Source organism: Somniosus microcephalus, chromosome 12, assembly GCF_052327205.1.
Source record: "Somniosus microcephalus isolate GS21.2 chromosome 12, FLI_Smic_1.0, whole genome shotgun sequence".
NCBI lineage: Eukaryota > Metazoa > Chordata > Chondrichthyes > Squaliformes > Somniosidae > Somniosus > Somniosus microcephalus.
The window spans coordinates 204,689,351-204,712,199 of NC_140998.1; the positions used below are offsets into that span (position 1 = coordinate 204,689,351).

General features: G+C 48.8%; 1 protein-coding gene across 1 annotated transcript in view; it reads right to left on the reverse strand.

Moving 5' to 3' along the window:
- Positions 1-5,036: 5,036 nt before the first annotated feature.
- Positions 5,037-22,849, reverse strand: part of LOC147109954 (cell adhesion molecule CEACAM21-like) — a 54,109-nt gene continuing 36,296 nt past the window's right edge. The window contains exon 6 of the mRNA XM_086002439.1: positions 5,037-5,095. Coding sequence (XP_085858565.1) covers positions 5,037-5,095 — 59 coding nt within the window. The remainder of the gene's footprint in view (positions 5,096-22,849) is intronic.

The window sequence follows — 22,849 nt, forward strand, 5'->3', positions numbered from 1 at the left end:
GCAACAGCCCTATTGTCCAGTGCTGGGTGATTTAAAACCCATTCAATTGTTAAACGTTTCCCATTCAAGGTACAAAAGTCTCTTCTGCAGTTTAGATGTATCCACTCGATATACAAACAAATGCTAATAGCATTCAATTGCTTTGTAAACAAAGCATTGTCCTTTGTCTTCGCCCATGTGGTGACAGCCATTTTTATCCCTGGAAATTTAAAAGCAAAACGCCCAGGGATTCTTTCATCAAAAAAATTGATCTTCAGAACTGTAAATTATTGCGAATTCTTACATATAAACCCTTCCCGAACCCCTCGATTAGATTCCAGCCTGTCTGTAACTCAATCCCGGGTCTCTGTTATTCTATATATAAACCCCCTGAACCCCTCGATTAGATTCCAGCCTGTAACTCACTCTCGGTTATCTGTTATCTATATATATATAAAATAGCTCTTCTGTCTGTCTGTCCATCCATCTGTCTGTCTGTCTGTCTGTATGTACACTATACACTCAAACGTTATAGAGCGTTCCTACACATGTGTTATATCAAAAGAAAGCTTATGATTCTGGAATGGTCAAAAGCGTATTTGCTTTTTGGTCAGACAAAATTGTGCCGACGGTATCCAAAAAACCTTCAAATTTCTGCTCATTATCCGCTCATTAGCATTGCGTGACGTGAAGGTTGACCAATCATACAGTCGAGCGACCTGACGGTTGACCAATCGCTGCGTCACGGGGGCGGGTTCATTGCGTGTGCGGGCGGGCCATACTACAGTTGAGTGACTTGAAGATTGTCCAATCCTACAGTTCAGTGGCCTGATGGTTGACCAATCGGTGCATGTGTGGGCGGGCCTAATCCTTCTGAGCTGAGGTGAGTGGTCGCCATCTTGATTCCTAAGTTCATTTTATTTTCCCACTTTCTGTACACAATTAAATAGTTTTTAAAAAAAGTAAATTAATTTCTAAAGACTTTTTGTAAGCTGATTAATTTTCCTATCTTTCACCCTCTTTTTTTGCTGCCCGGGGACTCGGCCTTTCCCCCCCTCTACTAGGCCGCAGGCCTAGCCGCAAGCAGCAGTCTAAAGCCCGCTCAGGCCCCGTCCCGGGGCTCGGGAGGGCGGAGGGTTTTCTATGAACGAAGTGACTGCTGCCAATGAATGGAAGCTGCCGGTGAGTGACTGGTGCCAATGACTAGAAGCCCGCTCCATTCCTGCCTTTTTTCCCCCTGAGCCGTGAAGCGAAACACCCCCCAGTCTCTCTCTCTCGCTCTCTATCTCTCTCCGGTGCTCGGGAGGGCGGGGCTCAGGAGGGTGGGAAGGGTTACCCCGTCAACCGGGCCAAGCCCTCTTTCCGGTGCACGGGAGGGCGGAACTCGGGAGGGCGGGGGGCCGGTGCTCGGGAGGGCGGGGCTGGGGAGGGCGGGTGGGCCGGTGCTCGGGAAGGCGGGAAGAGGGGGAGGGTTACCCCGGCAACCAGGCCTGGCCCTCTCTCACAGCCTCAAGCCGGCTCACGCGCAGTCCCGGGGCTTGGCTCCATCTGCGTCCGTGTGCCGGGGACTCGCCCTCTCTCTCTCCTTCCCTCTGTCTCTCTCTCCTCCCCCCTCCCCTCTCGCCCCTCCCCTCTCCCCCTCCCCCTCCTCCCCCTCCCTCCTCTCCCCCCCTCACCCTCTCCCCATCCCCCTCCCTCCTCTCCCCCCTCACCCCCTCCCCCCTCCCCCTCCCTCCCCCTCCACCTCTCCCCCTCTCTCTCCCCCCTGCCTCACCCTCTCTCTCTCCCCCTCTCTCTCTCCCCCCTCCCTCCCCCTCTCTCTGCCCCCTCCCTCCCCCTCTCACTCTCTCCCCTCCCTCCCCCTCTCTCTGTTCCCTCCCTCCCCCTCTCTCTCTCCCCCCGCCCTCCCCCTCTCTCTCTCCCCCCTGCTCCCCCTCTCTCTCCCCCCTCCCTCCCGCTCTCTCTCTCCCCCCTCCCTCCCCCTCTCTCTCGCCCCCTCCCTCCCTCCTCCCTCCCACTCTCTCTCTCTCCCCTCCCTCCCCCTCTCTGTCTCCCCCTCCCTCCCCCTCTCTCTCTCCCCCCTCCCTCCCCCTCTCTCTCCCCCCTCCCTCCCGCTCTCTCTCTCCCCCCTCCCTCCCCCTCTCTCTCGCCCCCTCCCTCCCCCTCTCTCTCGCCCCCTCCCTCTCTCCTCCCTCCCACTCTCTCTCTCTCCCCTCCCTCCCCCTCTCTGTCTCCCCCTCCCTCCCCCTCTCTCTCTCCCCCCTCCCTCCCCCTCTCTCTCTCCCCCCTCTCTCCCCCTCTCTCTCTCCCCCCTCCCTCCCCCTCTCTCTCCCCCTTCCCTCCCCCTCTCTCTCTCCCCCCTCCCTCCCCCTCTCTCTCTCCCCCTCTCTCTCCCCCCTCCCTCCCCCTCTCTCTCTCCCCCCTCCCTCCCCCTCTCTGTCTCCCCCTCTCTCTTCCCCCCCTCCCTCCCCCTCTCTCTCTCCCCCCTCCCTCCCCCTCTCTCTCTCCCCCTCCCTCCCCCTCTCTCTCTCCCCCTCCCTCCCCATCTCTCTCTCCCCCCTCCCTCCCCCTCTCTCTCTCCCCCCTCCCTCCCCCTCTCTGTCTCCCCCTCTCTCTTCCCCCCCTCCCTCCCCCTCTCTCTCTCCCCCTTCCCTCCCCCTCTCTCTCTCCCCCTCCCTCCCCCTCTCTCTCTCCCCCTCCCTCCCCATCTCTCTCTCCCCCCTCCCTCCCCCTCTCTCTCTCCCCGCTCCCTCCCCCTCTCTCCCTCCCCGCTCCCTCCCCCTCTCTCTCTCCCCGCTCCCTCCCCCTCTCTCTCTCCCCCTCCCCCCTCCCTCCCCTTCCCCCTCCCTCCCTCTCCCTCCCCTTCCCACTCCCTCCCTCCCCTTCCCCCTCCCTCCCTCCCTCCCCTTCCCCCCTCCCTCCCTCCCTCCCTCCCCTTCCCCCCAGCCCCTCTCCCTCCCCTTCCACCAACCCTTCTCTCTCCCTCCCCTTCCCCCCACTCCCTCTTACATCTATATTGTGTATATTCTCGCTCCCCCGCTCACTCATCGTATCCCTGGAACTCCAGCTCCAACACAGCATCACTCGGGCCGGGCCTGACAACTGCTCGGCCCAAGACACAGTGCGGGGGAGAGGCAGCGGCCAGCCGTCAACCGCGCGGCCCGAGACACAGAGCGGGGCAGCGGCCGGCCGTCAACCGCGTGGCCCTCTAAACTGCCCTGGCACCGCCGGGCCCGCCCCAGCTAGTTCTATATATAATCCCCCCAAACCCCTGGATTAGATTCCAGCCTTAACTCACTCCCGGGTATCTGATATTCTATATATAAACCCCCGAACCCCTCGATTAGATTACAGCCTGTAACTCACTCCCGGGTATCTGTTATTCTATATATAAACCCCTGAACGCCTCGATTAGATTCCAGCCTGTAACTCACTCCCGGGTATCTGTTATTCTATATATAAACACCCGAATCCCTCGATTAGATCCCAGCCTGTAACTCACTCCCGGGTATCTGTTATTCTATATATAAACACCGCGAACTCCTCGATTAGATTCCAGCCTGCAACTCACTCCCGGGTATCTGTTATTCTATATATAAACACCGCGAAACCCTCGATTAGATTCCAGCCTGCAACTCACTCCCGGGCATCCATTAATCTATACATAAACCACCCAAAACAATAGATCAGAATCCAATCGCGAATTAATTGCTGGTTATCTGTTCATTTACACATGAGCAATTCGAAACTCTTCGATAGATTTCAGCTTATGACCTACATTTAGCTGTCATTTTCCCTAGCTATATAAAATGCGAACTGCTAGAGTGGATGCATTAGCGAATACTTCGGGCCGGTATGTGTTCTAATGTTTGACTCTTTTCCATTGAAATGGGAAGACAAGTTGGCTCTCCTCTTTTAGTTCCGTGAATTAAAGGTGCATGATATATAATGGAAAATTACCAGCCTTGAAATGATACTGTATTGTATGATCACTCTATATAAATACAGGACTGGTTCTGCATTGGCACTGTGGTAATAGTTGTGCATGAATAATTTTCTAGCCTTAGAGTAATGCTGTGTAATAATAACGTGCAAGTACTAAACTAGCCATAATGGGCGGCCGATCCATATCTCCAGTTTTGTGCCGAGGGTATAATTGATAATATAACACAATGAGTTGTTCTTTCTTTCTTTCTTTCTTTCTTTCTTTCTTTCTTTCTCCCTTTCCTCTTTTCTTTCTTTCTGTCTTTCTTTCTACTTTTTCTTTCTTCTTGTCTCTCTCTATTTCTCCTATTCTTCCACTTTCTCTCTCTTCCTTCACCACTGTCCCTTCCTCGCCCTCCTTTTCTCTCTCCTTATCTCCCACGCTCCTTTCTCTTCTTTCCTGCTTTCCTCGCTCTCTCTCCTCTCTCTCTCCCCTCTTTCCTCGCTAACCTCTCTCTCTCTGCTTTCTGTGTATAGCAAGAGTGGGGCAGTCCCAACACATTGGACAAAGAGCTGAATCTGCAGCATAATCAGCACAGCATCTCTCTATCTATCTCTCTATCTCTCTATATATCTGTCTATCTATCTGTCTATCTAGCTATCTATCTCTCTATCTGTCATCTATCTATCTATCTCTCAATCTATCATCTATCTATCTATCTATTTATCTATCTATCTATCTCTCTATCTATCTCTCTCTCTCTCTATCTATCTGTCTATCTCTCTATCTATCATCTATCTATTTATCTCTCATCTATCTATCTATCTTTCTATCTTTCTATCTATCTCTACCTATCTCTCCATCTATCTCTCTAGCTATCATCTATCTATCTTTCTATCTATCATCTCTCTATCTATCTCTCTATCTATCTATCTCTCTATCTATCTATCTCTCTATCTATCTATCTCTCCATCTATCTATCTATCTCTCTATCTATCTATCTGTCTATCTATCTATCTATCTATCTATCTCTCTATCTATCTCTCTATCATCTCTCTATCTATCTCTCTATCTATCTCTCTATCTATCTCTCTATCTATCTCTCTATCTATCTATCTATCTATCTATCTATCTATCCGCCTAAGGGCATTGTGAATCCCTTCTGCACCGGGCCATGCAGTCCCTCTAGCACTGAAAGTACAGAAGAAAATAACAAAAACATGGAGAATCGCAAGGGGGAGAAATGGAACTGAAAGGAAGTGAATTGGGGAAAAGCACAAGAGAGCAGGGAACGAGGGAATGAGAGAAGGAGAGAGAAGCGGAAGAGGAAATAGAGGCAGCAAAATGGCAATGAACAGCCCGCAGACAAAGATAAGAGAGACCACACTCACTGACCAGCCATGAGAGGTGTGACTGGGGAGATCGAATAATAAAATATTTGAAACATGTATCTGATGCAATTCAATCCTAAGTTTCTGAGACCTGGGCCTAGAAATTCGGTTGGCTTTGCGCCCAGTTTTTGCACAAAGAGGGCTTTTGCGCCACTTGCTAAACTTCCCCCGATATTCAGCGGTGCGGTAATGGCGGCGTTAGCCAGTAGCGCTGCGCCACCACCGATGACATCATCGGTGTGCGCAGTGCCCCGCTACCGGCCCGACCGCCATATTGAGTTGCGGCCGCCTCTTCCGCGGCGGCCGCAAACAGCGACCAGAAAACGGGGCCTACCTGATGCGGTAGTGGGGCGAGTTAAGGCGGATGTGCGGCCGGCCGCTTTTTCGGCGGCCGCCTGCCCGCACCTCCTTCCCCGGCCTCCTCCACGCCCCCCCCGTGGCGTTGCCGGCTGTTTTCCGGGAGCCCGGCACTTCTCCGTGGTGCCGTGCTCATTTGCCAGCACTAGCGAGCGGCGATCGCGCTGTTGCAGGCACCTCCCCCTTAGGAGAGGGAGGAAGGCCTGCAGTACCGCAGCCTGCCGCTCCGCAGCGGGTGGCGCTGCGGCACTTAGCGCGCCGATATTCAGTTTCAGCGCCCTAAGCGGGGGCGCCAAAACCCTTGATTTGCGGCCGGCTTCGACTTGGGGCGCTGAAACTGAATATCCGGCGGGCGCAAGTGGCTCCACGCGCAGCGGTAATTTCTGGGCGCAAGCGAGCTGGCCGCCCCAAAGTCAATTTCTAGCCCCTGATTTCTAAAGAGAGCTGTCTATGTGAACTGATCAAACTGTAATTACACCCTGCCGGAAGTTCAACCATTGCAGCTCCACCAATCCCAGCAGGGTATAATTACAGTGAGTCACCTTTCCATAAGGTATTTCCGGTATATAGGTGGAGTTGTGAATTTACCATTGACATACAGAAATACCAAACCTAACCAGCGCAATGTCAAGCGTAATCGGTCGGAATTTCCAGATTACACCCAAAAGAGGATACGTGCGCTTCAAATTGCGCTGGTTAGGTTAGGCTTGATGGCCTAGAAATTCAGTGGCCTGCGCCACCAGTTTGCGCCCAAAGAGGGCTTTTGCGCCACTGTGCAAACCTACCGCGATATTTAGCGGGGCGCTAATGGCGGCGTTAGCCATTAGCGCTGCGCCGCCACCGATGACATCATCGGTGTGCGCAGCACCCCGCTATCGCCCCGCTGGCCATATTTGGTTGCTGCCGCCTCCCCCGCGCCGGCCGCAAACAGCGACCGGTACACGGGGCCTACCTGTGCCGGTAGTGGGGCGATTTAAGGTGGAGGTGCGGCCGGCCGCATTTTCGGTGGCCGCCTGCCCGCACCTCCTTCCCCGGCCTCCTACACCCACCCCCCCCCGCGGCATTGCCGGCTGTTTCCAGAGAGCCTGGCACTTCTCCTTGGTGCCGGGCTCATTTGCCGGCACTCGCGAGCGGGGATCGCGCTGTTGCAGGCACCTCCCCCTTAAGAATTAGAGGAAGGCCTGCAGTACCGCAGGCTGCCGTGCCGCAGCGGGTGGCGCTGCGGCACTTTACACGCCGATATTCAGTTTCGGCGCCCCCCTTGTTTAGCGGCCGGCTTCAACTTGGGGCGCTGAAACTGAATTTCCCGCTGGCGCAAGTGGCGCCGCGCGCAGCGGTAATTCCGGCGCCCAGGCAAGCTGGGCGCCCCTAACTGAATTTCTAGGCCGACGTTTCCAGGAAAATTCGTTTACAGATCACAAACTATGATCGTGCGGGCATCGTTACAGGACCGAATTCTTTCCTTTTTACCATTAAATGTATTCCTTCTAAGAATGTATCCTGATGCAGTTTGATTCAGCTTAAAATGGATTAATCAGCAAAGAAACATAGGCCTAGAAATTCGGTAAGGCCCCGCCAGCTGGCTTGCGCCCAAAAGTTACCGCTGGGCGCGGAGCCAGTCGCACCCGTCAGAAATTCAAATTTTGCGCTCCAAGTCGGAACCGGGCGCTATTCCAGGGTGTGCCCGCCCTCGCTTGGGGCGCTGAAATTGAATTTCAGCGCTGTAGGTGCCGCTGCGCCACCCGCTGCGGTACTGCAGGCCTCCTCCTTCTCTTAAGGGGGAGGTGCCTGCAACGGGGAGCTCGCCGCTGGATAGTGCCGGCAAATGAGCCCGGCACCACGGAGAAGTGCCGGGCTCACGGAAAGCAGCCGGCAATGCCGCGGGGGGGGTGCGTGGAGGAGGCCGGGGAAGGAGGTGCGGGCAGGCGGCCACCGAAAAAGCGGCCGGCCGCACCTCCACCTTAACTAGCGCCACTAAGGCTGTAGCACGGCCCGGTCTTCACAACGTTGTTAGCGGCCGCTGCAGAAGAGGCAGACGCAACTAAATATGGGGGTCGGGCCGGTAGCAGGGCGGAACCGGGGCACTGCGCACACCGATGACGTCATCGGTGCCTGCGCAGTGCTACCGGCTACCGCCGCCATTACCGCAGCGCTGAATATCAGCGCAAACTCCTCTACTGGCGCAGAAGCCCTCTTTGGGTGGTAACTGGGCGCTGGCCCTACTGAATTTCTAGCCCATATTTCTTGAGGGTGACGGTCCTCCACCTGTGAGTAAACCGATTTAAAATAATAGAAAATGACGGAAAGTATGACACTGAAACATTTAATGGTTTAATTGGTGTACACTAGTCTGTGGCTTAGAAATTAACTTCTTGTTAAAATTAGGAAAATTTTAAAATATGCCCACTCTTGCCTTTGCGCATAAGAAAATCAGCGCAATTTTAACGAGCAAATTCCCACAATTACGACATGGGTGCAAGGCCAGTTTTGTGGGTGGAACTTGATTTGAAACAGCGTAAAAGATGAAGGAAAGAAGGAGCCTGATTGGACCTGGGCGTCGCTCACTTATATTGTAAAATTCCACGATCTTTAGCTCTGATTCGGCCAATTTGCCTGGATTGTGCTGATGTAACTCGGGGGAAACAAGCAGAAACTCGAGTGTTGTGCTGGGTGAGCGGAAAGCTGACTGAAATGTCCTGGGAATACTTGTCCACGTTCACAATCGGGGCACGAATCAAATCAGCCCAGCTAAATCATTACTTACAATTGTCTGGAAATCCCGCCAGAACTCGTGTACGCCCATAATCATGGTTCTCTTGAAATTCGCACCTGATTTTCAGGCGCAGAACAAATAAAGTGAACTTTCTGGTGTTTAATGGCAATTTTTTTTGGAACCTGGTACCCGGTTTTGATAGATCTTACTGTGGGCCAATGCATTTCAGCAGATGAACAGACAAAGACCATGTTAGAAATGATTTGTAAAATAGTTATTCTCACAGAATAGAGAAAAATGTTCAACAGTTACATTAACAAAAATTTCAAACCCCCTCCTGTATTTCAACTCACTCGAGATTGTGAATATAAATCAAAAAAATCCACTTATATTTTGAAAGATGTCCATTCTCATTGTCCTCATTGCATTGCAATGTTGTCTGTTTTACTTCATAACGTCAGGTGTGTTCGGGCATTGTCAGTTTCAAGACAGTTAATATTCACTTGTGTACTGGAGTACAGCTTACAGTTTTGGCAGGATAGGCGCACCAACGTCAGTGTTCTTGCTCAGGCCAACATCCCCAGCATCGAAGCTTTGACCACGCTCAATCAGCTCCGATGGACGGGTCACATTCTCCGCATGCCTGATACGAGACTCCCAAAACAAGTGCTCTACTCGGAGCTCTGACACGGCAAGAGAACCCCAGTTGGGCAGAGGAAACAATTCAAGGACACCCTCCAAGCCTCCTTGAAAAAGTGCAACATCCCCACCAACGCCTGGGAATCCCTGGCCCAAGACCGCACAAAGTGGAGGTGAAGCATCCGGGAAGGTGCCGAACACCTCGAATCTCTTCGCTGGGAGCAAGCGGAAGCCAAGCGCAAGGAGCGCAAGGAGCGCACATCAACCCAAGCACCCCACCCACCCGCCCCTTCAACAACCATCTGCCCCACCTGTGACAGAGACTGTAGGTCCCGCATTGGACTCATCAGTCACCTGAGAACTCATTTTTAATGTGGAAGCAAGTCATCCTCGGTTCCGAGGGACTGCCCAAGAAGAAGAAGACAGTTTTGGTCTCCTTATTTAAGGGAGGTTGTATTTGCATTGGGGGCAGTTCAGAGATGGTTCACTAGGTTGATTCCTAAGATTAAAGGGTTGTCTTATAAGGAAAGGTTGAGCAGGTTGGGCCTATACTCAATGAAGTTTAGAAAAAAGAGAGGTGATCTTATTGAAACGTATAAGATTCTGAGGGGGATTGACAGGGTAGATGCATAGACGGTGTTTTCCCTCGTGGGGGAATCTAGAACTAGGGGGGCATAGTTTCAGGATAAGGGCTCCCCATTTAAGACGGAGATGAGGAGGAATTTCGTCTCTCAGAGGCCCGTGAATCTTTGGAATTCTCTACCCCAGAGAGCTGTGGAGGCGGAGTCAGTGAATATATTCAAGGTGGAGATAGACAGATACTTGAGCTACAGGGGAGTCAAGGGTTATGGGGAACAGGCAGGGAAGTGGAGTTGAGGCCAAGATCTTATTGAATGGTGGAGCAGGCTTGAGGGGCCGAATGGCCGACTCCTGCTCCTATTTCTTATGTTCTTATGTTTCACTGGTGGATAATCGCAGGTCTTCTCATTTGGGCTATATGGTTCATGATTGCGGATGTGTGAGACATTGACAGTCACGTACCCAACCTCTTCATTCTGAGCTTGTTGCACCAATTGCGGGGCTCATGTGAGCGTCCCTCTTTAACTGAAGACATTCGTGTTAGATATGGAGCCATTGCACATTTAGAGCTGAACACGATGTGAGTGCGCTGTCCGCACCAGAGCGAAGCTAACTATTCAATCTCTGGTAACTTTTCTAATGGCGCTGATTCATGAGATGTACGTTGTGAGGTCTTGATGCAAGAAATAAATAACTTCCAATTTTTTATCAGAGCTGGTTGCTGAGGCTGTTGAAAAGCATACGGGATTCATAGATTTCTAATAAATGCATAGAGTACAAAATCAAGGCAGTTGTGCTAAACCTGTAGAAATCACAGGTTTGATCTCAGCTGGAGCATTGTGTCAAGTTCACGCATTAGGAAAGATGTCACGACCTCACAGAGTTTGTAGAGGAGACTGCCTTCGATCTATTTTATTTTCTTTCCAGTTTTGAAGAAGGTTTCAACCCGAAACATCAACTCAAATTTCTCTCCACGGATGTTGCCTGACCTGCTGAGTTTTTCCAGCATTTTCTGTTGTTATTTCGGATTTCCAACATCCGCAGTATTTTGCTATTTTACTAGAATCCTACCAGGGTTACGGGACTTCAATTATGCAGAGAGACTTGAGAAGCGGCAATTGTTGTCCTTAGAACAGAAACGGTTTGGGGAGATTTAAAAGAGGTTTTCAAAGTGATGAAGGTTTTTGATAGAGTAAATCGGAGAAACTGTTTCTATTGGCAGGAGTGTCAGTAACCACAGGCCTCAAATTGAAGGTAATTGGCAAATAAACTAGAGGGAGACTTTTTTCACGCTACGAGTCCTTATGATCTGGAATGTATTGCCTGCAAGAGTGGTAGAGGCAGACTGAATTGTAACTTTCAAAACTGATTAGGATACATACTGGAAAAGGAGAACATTTTCAGGACGATAGGAATGAGCAGGGGTAACCGTGATTAATTGGTGAGCTCTTTCAAAGATCCAACACTGACACGTTGGGCTGAATGGCCTCTTCTGTGCTGTGTGGTTCAATGATTAATAATACCTAAACATTGCTAAGAAATGGATAACTTTTAAAGTGTAATCAGTAGCGGAGAAAAATGCGGCAACTAGCAAATTAGACAAATGATGAATTAATCTATTTTAGGTGGTACTCATGGAGGGAGAAATATTTGCAAGGGCATGGGGAGAACTTTCTTTTGTTCCGACACTAGGACCGTGAGGTCGCTTCCCTCCACAGGAAGAAGCAAACGGGGTAAGGTTTTAAGGTCTCAAAAGACACGACCTCTGGCAATGCAGCACTCCCTCAATGCTGCGCTAAATTTTCAGCCTAGATTACATGTTCAAACGCCGGAGCGAAGCTTGAACCCAAATCCTTCCGACTCCAAGGTTAGGGACAACTGGGACACATCGACAGTGAGATGCAGTTTGGAAAATGAACATAATCCTGAGTAATATGGATCCCTCTGGGACATCTGACATCTTCTGTGACTGCGTTGAATACTTAACCTCGTGCGACCTAATGGTAAAGTGAATTGGGTATGGTAAGTTGTGGAACGCATTCTTTTTGAAAGAGTTTGTTTTGAGCAAGAATAACATCATGGGAAATATTCCCTAATACCACTTACTAGGTCACTATCTACAGATAGAGCAGTTCCAACAAAACTGTAGAATCTCGGCATCATCCAGGACAAAGCAGCCCGCTTCATTGGCACCCCATCCACCACCTCAACCATTCACTCCCTCCACCACCAGCGCACCGTGGCTGCAGTGTGTACCATCTACAAGATGCACTGCAGCAACTCGCCAAGGCTTCTTCCCCAGCACCTCCCAAACCCGCCACCTCTTCCACCTAGATGGACAAGGGCAGCAGGCGCAAGGGAACACCACCACCTCTAAGTTCCCCTCCAAGTCACACATCATCCTGACTTGGAAATATATCGCTGTTCCTTATTATCGCTAGGTCAAAATACTGGAGCTCCCTCCCGAACAGCACTGTGGGAGCACCTTCAGAACGTGGACTGCAGCGGTTCAAGAAGACAGTTCACCACTACATCCTCAAGGGCAATTAGGGATGGGCAATAAATGCTGGCATTGCCAGCGACGCCCACATCCCAGGAACAAATAAAAAAAAACGATCTACAGTGTCCGTCGATACACTTCACTCTTAGTGGCTAGTCCTCCCTTAAAAACACTAGTGACCAAATCTCTGAAAGTTCCATTTATCGATTGGGTTTTGTTTGTTCTGGGTCACTCGTTGGTTGAAAACACACCAAACATCCAATAATTGTCACACTAGCTTGGCTTCACTTACCTCAGTTTTTAGCACCTCAGTTTACACCACCGCACCACCATTCTCACTGCGATTCTGCCTAAATAATAACAAATAAAAATGATGCACATTTCATAGATAACGGGAATGTTTACTTAATGTATACTATGAAGGACATTTGTAGGTCAGGAGAGACCTGTATCGGTTACGTTTCCTGATTAGCACAGACCACGTCCGCCCACCAATTCTTTTCAATTCCCATCTGCCTACATTTCAAAAGAGAACTGTTGACTTTATCAATGAAGCTGGTTAATGGCGCGGTGCTGCTTGCTCATGGTGGAATCTGATTGTGCTAACTAACAGACATAGGAGGATCATTCAATGTGTTAACAACTTATTAAGTAGCAGGTGGAAGAGTTTCAACGTGCACACACATTACAATCTATGATTACGTAGACCTATGACCCTTTCAGTTAGTGTTTTTCAAAAAAGTTTGTCCTCATGTCGCCTTTGGTTCATTTGCCAATCACCTTAAACCTGTGCCTCTGGTAAACGACATTTCAGGCATTGTAATCAATTTATCGTTATTTACTTCATGGTTTAGAACACCTCCACCAAATCTCCTCTCAGCCTTCCCTGCGTTAAGGAGAACAATCCCAGCTTCTCCAATCTATCCACGTAACTGTAATCACTCACCCCGGGACCATTCTAGTAGACCTCTTCTGCATCCTCTCCAAAGCATTCACATCCTTCTTAAAATGCGGTGCCCAGAATTGGATGCAATGGCCCAGAAATTCGGGTCCCCACGGGTGAGTATGCACGGGGTACTCACCTGTAGGCCCAACGAAAGTGCCGGTTTCGTGCATACACTGCGCATGCACAGGAAACCGGCACTTCTGTTCCCCTGAAAGAAGGGGTTGAGAGGTGGAACGTGTGCGCCGGAGAGGCAGCGCGTGTGCATCGAACTTACGTTTTTTTTGCAGGTTTCTCCGGGAGGGTAAGTCTCCAGGAGCTACGCATGTAAAAAGCAGTCGCAAGGCCTGCTTTTAACAAGGTAAGTGGTGAATTAATTAAAATTAAAACATTTTTTCCACAGGTTTATTATTTTTAAATACTTTAAAGAAAGGTAAGATTATTTTTAGCCCCGTTAGAAAATGTAATTATTTTTTCAAAAATTTAAATTATTGTTTAAAATAGTTATTTCATGTAATTTATAGTTTATTTTAAAAATGTGATTTTTTAAAATTAATTTGAGGATTTTGTGATGTTTTGGGGCTTATAGTATTTATAGATTTGACAGCTCTTCCTGTCAATTTTATGAATGAAGCATTCCCTGCTACCATTGGCTTTCCATGGCCCACGTGATCCCAGGGGACTGAAGGATTCGAAAATTTCATACATCTCCCCCCCCCCGAAGATCTATTTGTTTTTTTTAAAAGAAACCCTGGTCAGACTGAGTTTTAAAATCCAGGGCACAACAAAATGGCTGCGGTCAGACCTCGTGACCGAAAGCCTGTCAGTTTCAATTCGGACCCTGGCAAGCTAACAGCTTGTGCATTTCAATGTCTGCAGCAAGGAGATCACGAATCCAGACAAGACTTTTGCATATGCATTGGGGACAAACTCAATTACAATCAGACCTACGCATAAAGGCCATCAAGGTGTTTGCTCCAGCAATCAAAATAATCAGCGGGGCCACCGAGACTGGGCTGGCCCCCATCAAAGCACCTGTTGGACAAAGGAGAGCAGTTGCAGAACCGGCAGGAACCGATTACCGGCCATCCAAGTCGATGGGCCAAGATCGATATATTTTGTTTAATTCCAGCCCGCTCAAATCATACAAAGGACTGTACTGATTTGCTGAGCTTATAAGGGCTACCGAGAGGAGTATAAATATAGCCCCTCAGGAAGCCATGCTCTCTCTCTCACCTCGCCTCCTGCGCCTTGCCTCGCCATCAACCAAAGAAGAAGACCATCAAAGGAGAGCCCATCCAGAGAGGTAGGATACCCTGTCAGAGACCTTTTAATTACTGGGGTATCTCTACCTGGGCGGTGAAGTCTGTGCAACAGCGGGACCACGTGACATCGGCAGGCAACAGGGTAAAGGGGCAAGGCTTTCTTTCAACATCTCAGACCGGTGAGCATTATACCTCTGACCCATCGCAAGATAATCTAGCTAGGTGTAGAGGGTGGGACTTAAGGGGATTGTTGAATTGTCATTTTAGCCATTTTCCCTCGATGGGCCGTTTCTCCTCCCCTGTTAAGTGTAAGTGTACTGCATTCATATCATCCTGTTGTATAGTATTGTTATCTCATTTTCTCTGTTAATAAATTTGGGTTTTCTTTGTACCAAACCACTGGTCTGCTCGTTTGTCTATATCGCTATCTGCCAATAAGCCCGGGGATCAGCACTAAGGGGTGAGCGATTCGAACCGCTCAGAGAAAAGGCAGCCGGAGACATAACCGACTGGCCAAAGCAAGAAGCAAAACCCCCTACAGGACGCATCGAACTAACTGCGCCCCTGGGATACGCAAGAACTGTGCGCCGGCAGTTGGAGGAGGCCCAGGATCGGAATCTCATGCGGGCTCACAGCTCAACGGCCGGCGCGCTAGGTAAGTGCAGGTCGGGGGCTTACACCCGTGGGAAGCCCCCGACCCGAATTTCTGGGCCATTATTCCAGCTGGGGCCGGCCCAGTGTTTTCTAAAGGTTTAACAGAACTTCCTGGCTTTTTTACTTTGTGCAACTTTTTGTAATGTCCGGGCCTCCATAATCTTTATTAACCTGTCCTGTCAACTACATAGTTTTGTGGGCAAGCAGCCCCAGGTCTCTCTGTTCCTGCAGCCCTTTTAAAATTGCACCATATAGCATGTATTGTCTCTCCTCATTTTTCCTACCCAAATGTATCACCTCACAATTTTCTGTGTTGACTTTCGTCTGCCATGTGTCCACCCATTCCACCAGCCTCTCTGTGCCCTTTGAATTCTATTACTATCTCCCTCACTGTTCACTACACTTCCACGTTCGGTGTCATCTGCAAATTTCAAAGTTGTACCCTGTACCTCCAAGTCCAAGTCATTAATATGTATCAAAGTGTGAGTTTGAAATGGGGAATAAATCAATTTTCCTCAATAACCACTTAGAAACATAGAAACATAGAAACATAGCAGATAGGAGCAGGAGTAGGCCATTCAGCCCCTCGAGCCTGCTCTGACATTTAATGAGTTCATGGCTGATCATCCAAATTCAGTACCCTGTCCCTGCCTTCTCCCCATATCCCTTGATCCCTTTAGCCTTAAGAAATATATCCAATTCCTTCCTGAATATATTTAATGAATTGGCCTCTACTGCCTTCTGTGGTAGAGAATTCCACAGGTTCACCACTCTCTGGGTGAAGAAATTCCTCCTCATTTCTGTCCTAAATGGCCTACCCCTTATCCTTAGACTGTGACCCCTGGTTCTGGACTCCTCGACCATCGGGAACATCCTTCCTCCATCTAGTCTGTCCAGTCCTGTCAGAATTTTATAAGTTTCAATGAGATCCCAGCTCATTCTTCTAAACTCCAGCGAGTACAAGCCCAGTCGACCCAATCTCTCCTCATATGTCATTCCTGCCATCCCAGGTATCAGTCTGGTGAATCTTTGTTGAACTCCCTCCATGGCAAGAACATCCTTCCTCAGATAAGACGACAAAAACTGCACACAATACTCAAGTTGTGGTCTCACCAAGGCCCTGTACAACTGGAGCAAGACATCCTTGTTCCTACATTCAAACCCTCTCGCTACGAAGGCCAACATACCATTTGCCTTCTTAGCCGCCTGCTGCACCTGCATGCTTACCTTCAGCGACTGGTGCACAAGGACACCCAGGTCTCGTTGCACTTCCCCTTCTCCCAATCTATTGCCATTCAGATAATAATCTGCCTTCCTGTTTCTGACACCAAAGTGGATAACCTCACATTTATCCACATTATATTGCATCTGCCATGCTTCTGCCCAATCACCCAACCTGTCCAAATCATCCTGGAGTTTCTCGGCATCCTCCTCAAAGCACACACGCCCACCCAGCTTTGTGTCGTCTGCAAATTTGGAGATATTATATCTAGTTCCCTCGTCTAGATCATTAATATATATTGTGAATAGCTGGAGACCACTTTGAGATCCTTCTTCAGTATCTCGGAAAGAAGCTTTTATATATTAGTCAGCATGGGATTGGCATCTTTAATAATGTCATGGTACATGAAGGGTTATAATCTAGCACTGCTCACAGAGTATTCTCACTCATTTGTTATGTTTGTTGACAATCATTGGCTGTTGTGGAGGGCGCCTTCCTGAGGAGCCCGTCACTGATTTTAATTGTAAACATCGTGTGTGATTTGCTGAAGGGTAATTTTGATTTGCAGCACATTTTAAACCGAACAAATACAATTTGAATTCACTTGGAGCCCGTCACCTTCTTGAAGGTAATTAACAGCCTTTCTATTAAAAGCGGGGATTCTGTCTAGAGCTTTGAGTGCGAGCTAGTCAGGACAAATAGATTAAGTCACTGGTAAGAATAAGATAACAAGGTCAACATAAATAATCCCTTATATCATACTTTAGCACATCAGTCACACGCAATTTTGAAATATAATGTTCTACTCCTGGAGTCAAACAAACTTAACAACTACTGTCAACATATTTGTCACGTTACTTTTACTAATTGCTTGTTGTTTTACTGTTTGTGACTAGCTTGATTGTTAGAATTGAATATCATTCTGATTTAGTGCTATGCTGAGAGCCTGACATGACAAGGAGGCTCGGGTGAGGGTGCCCCATAAAACAAGCAGCAGAAACAAACTGAAAGGGATTGTATGCCCATTCTTTGAGCATGCAACGAATTTTATCCAGATTACACAGGAGGTGAAAACACTCCCTGGCACATAGAAACATAGAAACATAGAAACATAGAAGATAGGAGCAGGAGAAGGCCATTCGGCCCCTCGAGCCTGCTCCGCCATTTAATGAGATCATGGCTGATCATCCAAATTCAGTACCCTGTCCCTGACTTCTCTCCCTATCCCTTGATCCCTTTAGCCTGAAGAAATATATCCAAATTCTTCTTGAATATATTTAAAGAATTGGCCTCTACTGCCTTCTTTGGTAGGGAATTCCACAGGTTCACCACTCTCTGGGTGAAGGAATTCCTCCCCATTTCAGTCCTAAATGGCTTACCCCTTATCCTTAGACTGTGACCCTTGGTTCTGGACTCCCCGGCCATCAGGAACAGCCTTCCTGCATCTAGTCTGTCTAGTCCTGTCAGAATTTTATAAGTTTCAATGAGATCCCCTCTCATTCTTCTAAATTCCAGCGAATATAAGCCTAATCAACCCAATCGCTCCTCATACGTCATTCCTGCCATCCCAGGTATCAGCCTGGTGAATCTTCGCTGCACTCTCTCCATGGCAAGAACATCCTTCCTCAGATAAGGCGACCAAAACTGCACACAATACTCAAGATGTGGTCGCACCAAGGCCCTGTACAACTGCAGCAAGACATCCTTGTTCCTGTACTCAAACCCTCTCGCCACGAAGGCCAACTTACCATTTGCCTTCTTAACCGCCTGCTGCAATGAGGAGAAATTCGCACTGGTTGGCCAGAAGCTGATGGAGGCGGGGCTGAGACCCGGCAAGCAGCAGTCCCGCCTCCAAAAGGATCCCATTCAGAAAATCCAGCCCAACGACTCTCTCCAATCCTTGAATGTCTGGCCTTGGTTAACGAAGCGTCAAAACAGATAGGAAGAGAGAGAGAGGGACACAACATTATCCACACAGTTTGGGAAATGAATCCTGTGGGCCAGTTGCCATGTTTTGGGGTATAAGTTTTATTGGACACTGACATTCGGGGCTATAGTCGATGGTGACCTGATCAGTTGCCAGTTAATGTCAGTCATACGTCTAGTCATCATTGAATTGGCCACTCATCTGGTGAATAGTAACGTATGTGGTTTTGCTTACAATCACCCGAGCTTAAAGTAAATGATTTTAGATGCTTGCTTGTAATACATACATGAATTGAGTACAGTTTGTACTCTGGTAATTACTTGTAACCTCTTGCTGATTTTTAAGCAAAGAAGTTTCACAGATTCATTGGGTTTTGTGTTGTCTGTTGCACGGGTCTGAACTCTATAAACTGTCAGACAATCAGAACGTCTTGCAAACCACAGTGATCTGATTCAACGCCAAACCGGTAGTTGTGGTGTATCTGGATTTTCAGAAGGCCTTCGATAAGGTCCCGCACAAGAGGTTGGTGAACAAAATTAGGGCACATGGAATTGGGGGTAATATACTAGCATGGATTAAGAATTGGTTAACAGACAGAAAACAAAGAGTAGGGATAAATGGGTCTTTCTCAGGGTGGCAGGCTGTGACTAGTGGGGTACTGCAAGGATCAGTGCTTGGGCCCCAGCTATTCACAATCTATATCAATGATTTGGATGAGGGAACTAAATGTAACATTGCTGATGATACAAAGCTAGGTGGCATTATCAGCTGTGAAGAGGATTTGAAGAGGCTTCAAGGGGATCTTGACAGGCTCAGTGACTGGGAGAGAACATGGCAGATGGACTAAAATGTGGACAAATGTGAAGTTATCCACTTTGGTAGAAATAACAGTAAGGTAGAGTATTTCCTAAATGGTGAAAGATTGGGGAATGAAGATGCTCAAAGGGACCTGGGTGTCCTTGTACATGAGTCACTGAAAGGGAATGTGCAGGTGCAGCAAGCCATTAGGAAGGCAAATGCTATGCTGGCCTTTATTACAAGAGGATTTGAGTACAGGAGTAAAGAAGTCTTACTCTAATTATATCGGGCCTTGGTGAGACCACACCTGGAGTACTGTGTACACTTTTAGTCTCCTTACCTAAGGAAGCATATACTTGGATATACTTGCCATAGAGGGAGTGCAATGAAGGTTCATGAGATTGATTCCTGGGATGGCAGGACTGTTGTATGAGAAGAGATTGAGTAAACTAGGCCTGTATTCTCTTGAATTCAGAAGAATGAGAGGGGATCTCATTGAAGCATACAAAATTATTACAGGGCTTGATAGGGTAGATGCTGGGAGAATGTTTCCCTTAGCTGGGGAGTCTAGAACCAGGGGCCACAGCCTCAGGATAAAGGGTAGGCCATTCAGGACTGAGATGAGAAGACGTTTCTTCACACAGAGGGTGGTGAATCTTTGGAATTCTCTACCCCAGAGGGCTGTGGAGACTCAGTCACTGGGTAGATTCAAAACAGAAGTCGATAGGTTTCTGACTAGTAAGGGTATCAAGGGATATGGCGATAGGGCCAGTGAATGAAGTTGGGGCAGAAGATCAGCCATGATCTCATTGAATGGCGGAGCAGTCTCGAAGGGCCGAATGGCCGACTCCTGCCCCTATTTCTAATGTTCTTATCACCACAGAGATCGTGAGATCTTTGTCTGAAGATTACTTTGGGGCTGGCAGCAAACGCCTTTGATTCACCGCTGACCACAGGTTACAGGACGATCAGTTTGAGGCTGATAACGCTTGCTTTCTCTGTAGATTAAAATCTCTTGCCTTTCCTTTCTTTGAACTTTATTCAATTCGCGATTATAGTCAGCAGAGGTGAAGAAAAATCACGTCAATTAATTTAAACGCAACTGTATCGGTTAAATTTAGTTTATTGTCTGCATTATATATTCTGGATACTCACCAATATGTCCCGAATGCGATAGCAACTATAATAATTGCTAATACAGGTACCACCACAGCAGGTATCCATCTACAACGTGCGCTGTTTTCTCCATCACACAACAAGTAATGTTCACCTATAAAGGAGATGGAAGATGGCGAATTACCTTCAAGTTGTCAGATTGGCAGCACTAAACACAAACCATGCATCCTTTCCAATTATGTTGTCATTTGCTATCGGGGAGGGGGACACCAGTGGGACCATTACCTACACTACAACAGTGACAGCACCTCAATGCAATACAATACAAAAGCAAAATACTGCAGAAGCTGGAAATCTGAAAATGCTGGCAATACTCAGCAGGTCAGGCAGCATCCGTGGAGAGAGAAACAGAGTTAACGTTTCAGGTCGAAGACCCTTCGTCAGAACTGGAAAAAGTTGGAGATGGAACAGGTTTTTAAGCAAGTGTAGGGGCCGGGAAAGGGGGGACGGGAGGTAAGAACAAAAGGGAAGGTCTGTGATAGGATGGAAGGTAGGAGAGATTAAGAGACATTAAGAGATGGTGCGAGGCAAAAGGAGATGGTAATGGGACAAGTTAAGAAACAAAAGATGGATCTAGGTGAGGTGTAAATGGCACTGGCAGAATGAAAGACAGCTGCCATGTGAGAGAGAAAGATGATACCTCTGCCCTTATCTTTTTTTTCCTTTTTTTTTGAACAGGATAACATCGACTAATACTGTGCATAACCGTCGAATGATCCAATCTTATTATGAACATCCCCTGATTGTGGAAGCAGCCATAACCTTACCAAGACCGCCTACTACCACCTCTGTAACATCACCCAGCTCTGCCCTTTCCTCAGCTCATCCACTGCTGAAACCCTCATCCATGCCTTTGTTACCTCTAGGCTTGACTATTCCAACACACTCCTGGCTGGCCTCCCACATTCCACCCTACGTAAACTTGAGGTCATCCAAATCTCGGCTGCCCTTGTCCTAACTCGCACCAAGTCCCGTTCGCCCATCACCCCTGTGCTCGCTGACCTACATTGGCTCCCGGTTAAGCAGCGCCTCAATTTCAAAATTCTCATCCTCCTTTTCAAATCCCTCCGTGGCCTCCTTGCCTCTCCCTATCTCTGTAACCTCCTCCAGCCCCACAACCCCCTCGAGATATCTGCGCTCCTCTAATTCTGCCCTCTTGAGCATCCCTGATTATAATCGTTGAACCATTGGTGGCCGTGCCTCCTGTTGCCTGGGCCCTGAGCTCTGGAATTCCCTGCCTAAACCTTTCCACCTTGCTACCTCTCTTTCCTCCTTTAAGACGTTCCTTAAAACCTACCTCTTTGACCAAGCCTTTGGTCACCTGCCCTAATTTCTCCTTATGTGGCTCGGTGTCAAATTTTCAGTCTTAAAATACCTCGGGATGGTTTACTACATTAAAGGCGCTATATAAATACAAGTTGTTGTTGTTCTTGTATAACATAACTTCCTTGCTTTTGTTCTCTCTGCCTCTATTTGTAAAAGTGAGGATCCCGTGAGCTTTTTAACAGTTTCATCAGCTCCTGCTGCAACCTTCAAAGATGTGTAGATGAAAGAAAGTGCTTCATTTCTGTAGCACCTGATGGGAGATGGCCAGATTTGCGTTAAGTCAAAGGGTTACTTCGCTGTTTTGTAGGCAAGCGCGACGTGCAATCAGAACCCAGAACCGGGAACGTATCTCTTAATGGGGTTGGTGCGCCAGTCTCCTCCTTTTGTGTAGTCTGTACTATAAAGAAATAGGCTCTACAGTCACAATAAAGCATCAGTAACATGTCTTTCTGACTCAGAGAAAGAAAGACTTGCATTTCTATAGCGCCTTTCACGACCACCGGATGTCGCAAAGCGCTTTACAGCCAATGAAGAACTTTGTGAAGTGTAGTCACTGTTGTAACGTGGGAAACGCGGCAGCCAATTTGCGCACAGCAAGCTCCCACAAACAGCTATGTGATAATGACCAGATCATCTGTTTTTTTGGTTATGTTGGTTGAGGGATAAATAATGGCCAGGACACCAGGGATAACTCCCCTGCTCTTCTTCGAAATAGTGCCAAGGGATCTTTTATGTCCACTTGAGAGGGCAGATGGCGCCTCAGTTTAATGCCTCATCCGAAAGACGGAACATCCGACAGTGCGGCGCTCCCTCATTACTGCCCCTCTGACAGTGCGGCGCTCCCTCAGTACTGCCCCTCCGACAGTGCAGCACTCCCTCAGTACTGCCCCTCCGACAGTGCGGCGCTCCCTCAGTACTGCCCCTCCGACAGTGCAGCACACCTTCAGTACTGCCCATCTGACAGTGCGGCGTACCCTCAGTACTGCCCCTCCGACAGTGCAGCACTCCCTCAGTACTGCCCCTCGGACAGTGCGGCGCTCCCTCAGTACTGCCCCTCTGACAGTGCAGCACACCTTCAGTACTGCCCATCTGACAGTGCGGCGTACCCTCAGTACTGCCCCTCCGACAGTGCAGCACTCCCTCAGTACTGCCCCTCGGACAGTACGGCGATCCCTCAGTACTGCCCCTCCGACAGTGCGGCGCTCCCTTAGTACTGCCCCTCCAACAGTGCAGCGCTCCCTCAGTACTGCCCCTCCAACAGTGTAGCGCTCCCTCAGTACTGCCCCTCCGACAGTGCGGCGATCCCTCAGTACTGCCCCTCCGACAGTGCGGCGATCCCTCAGTACTGCCCCTCCGACAGTGGGGCGCTCCCTCAGTACTGCCGCTCCAACAGTGTAGCGCTCCCTCAGTACTACGCCCCCGACAGTTCGGCACTCCCTCATTACTGCCCAGCCG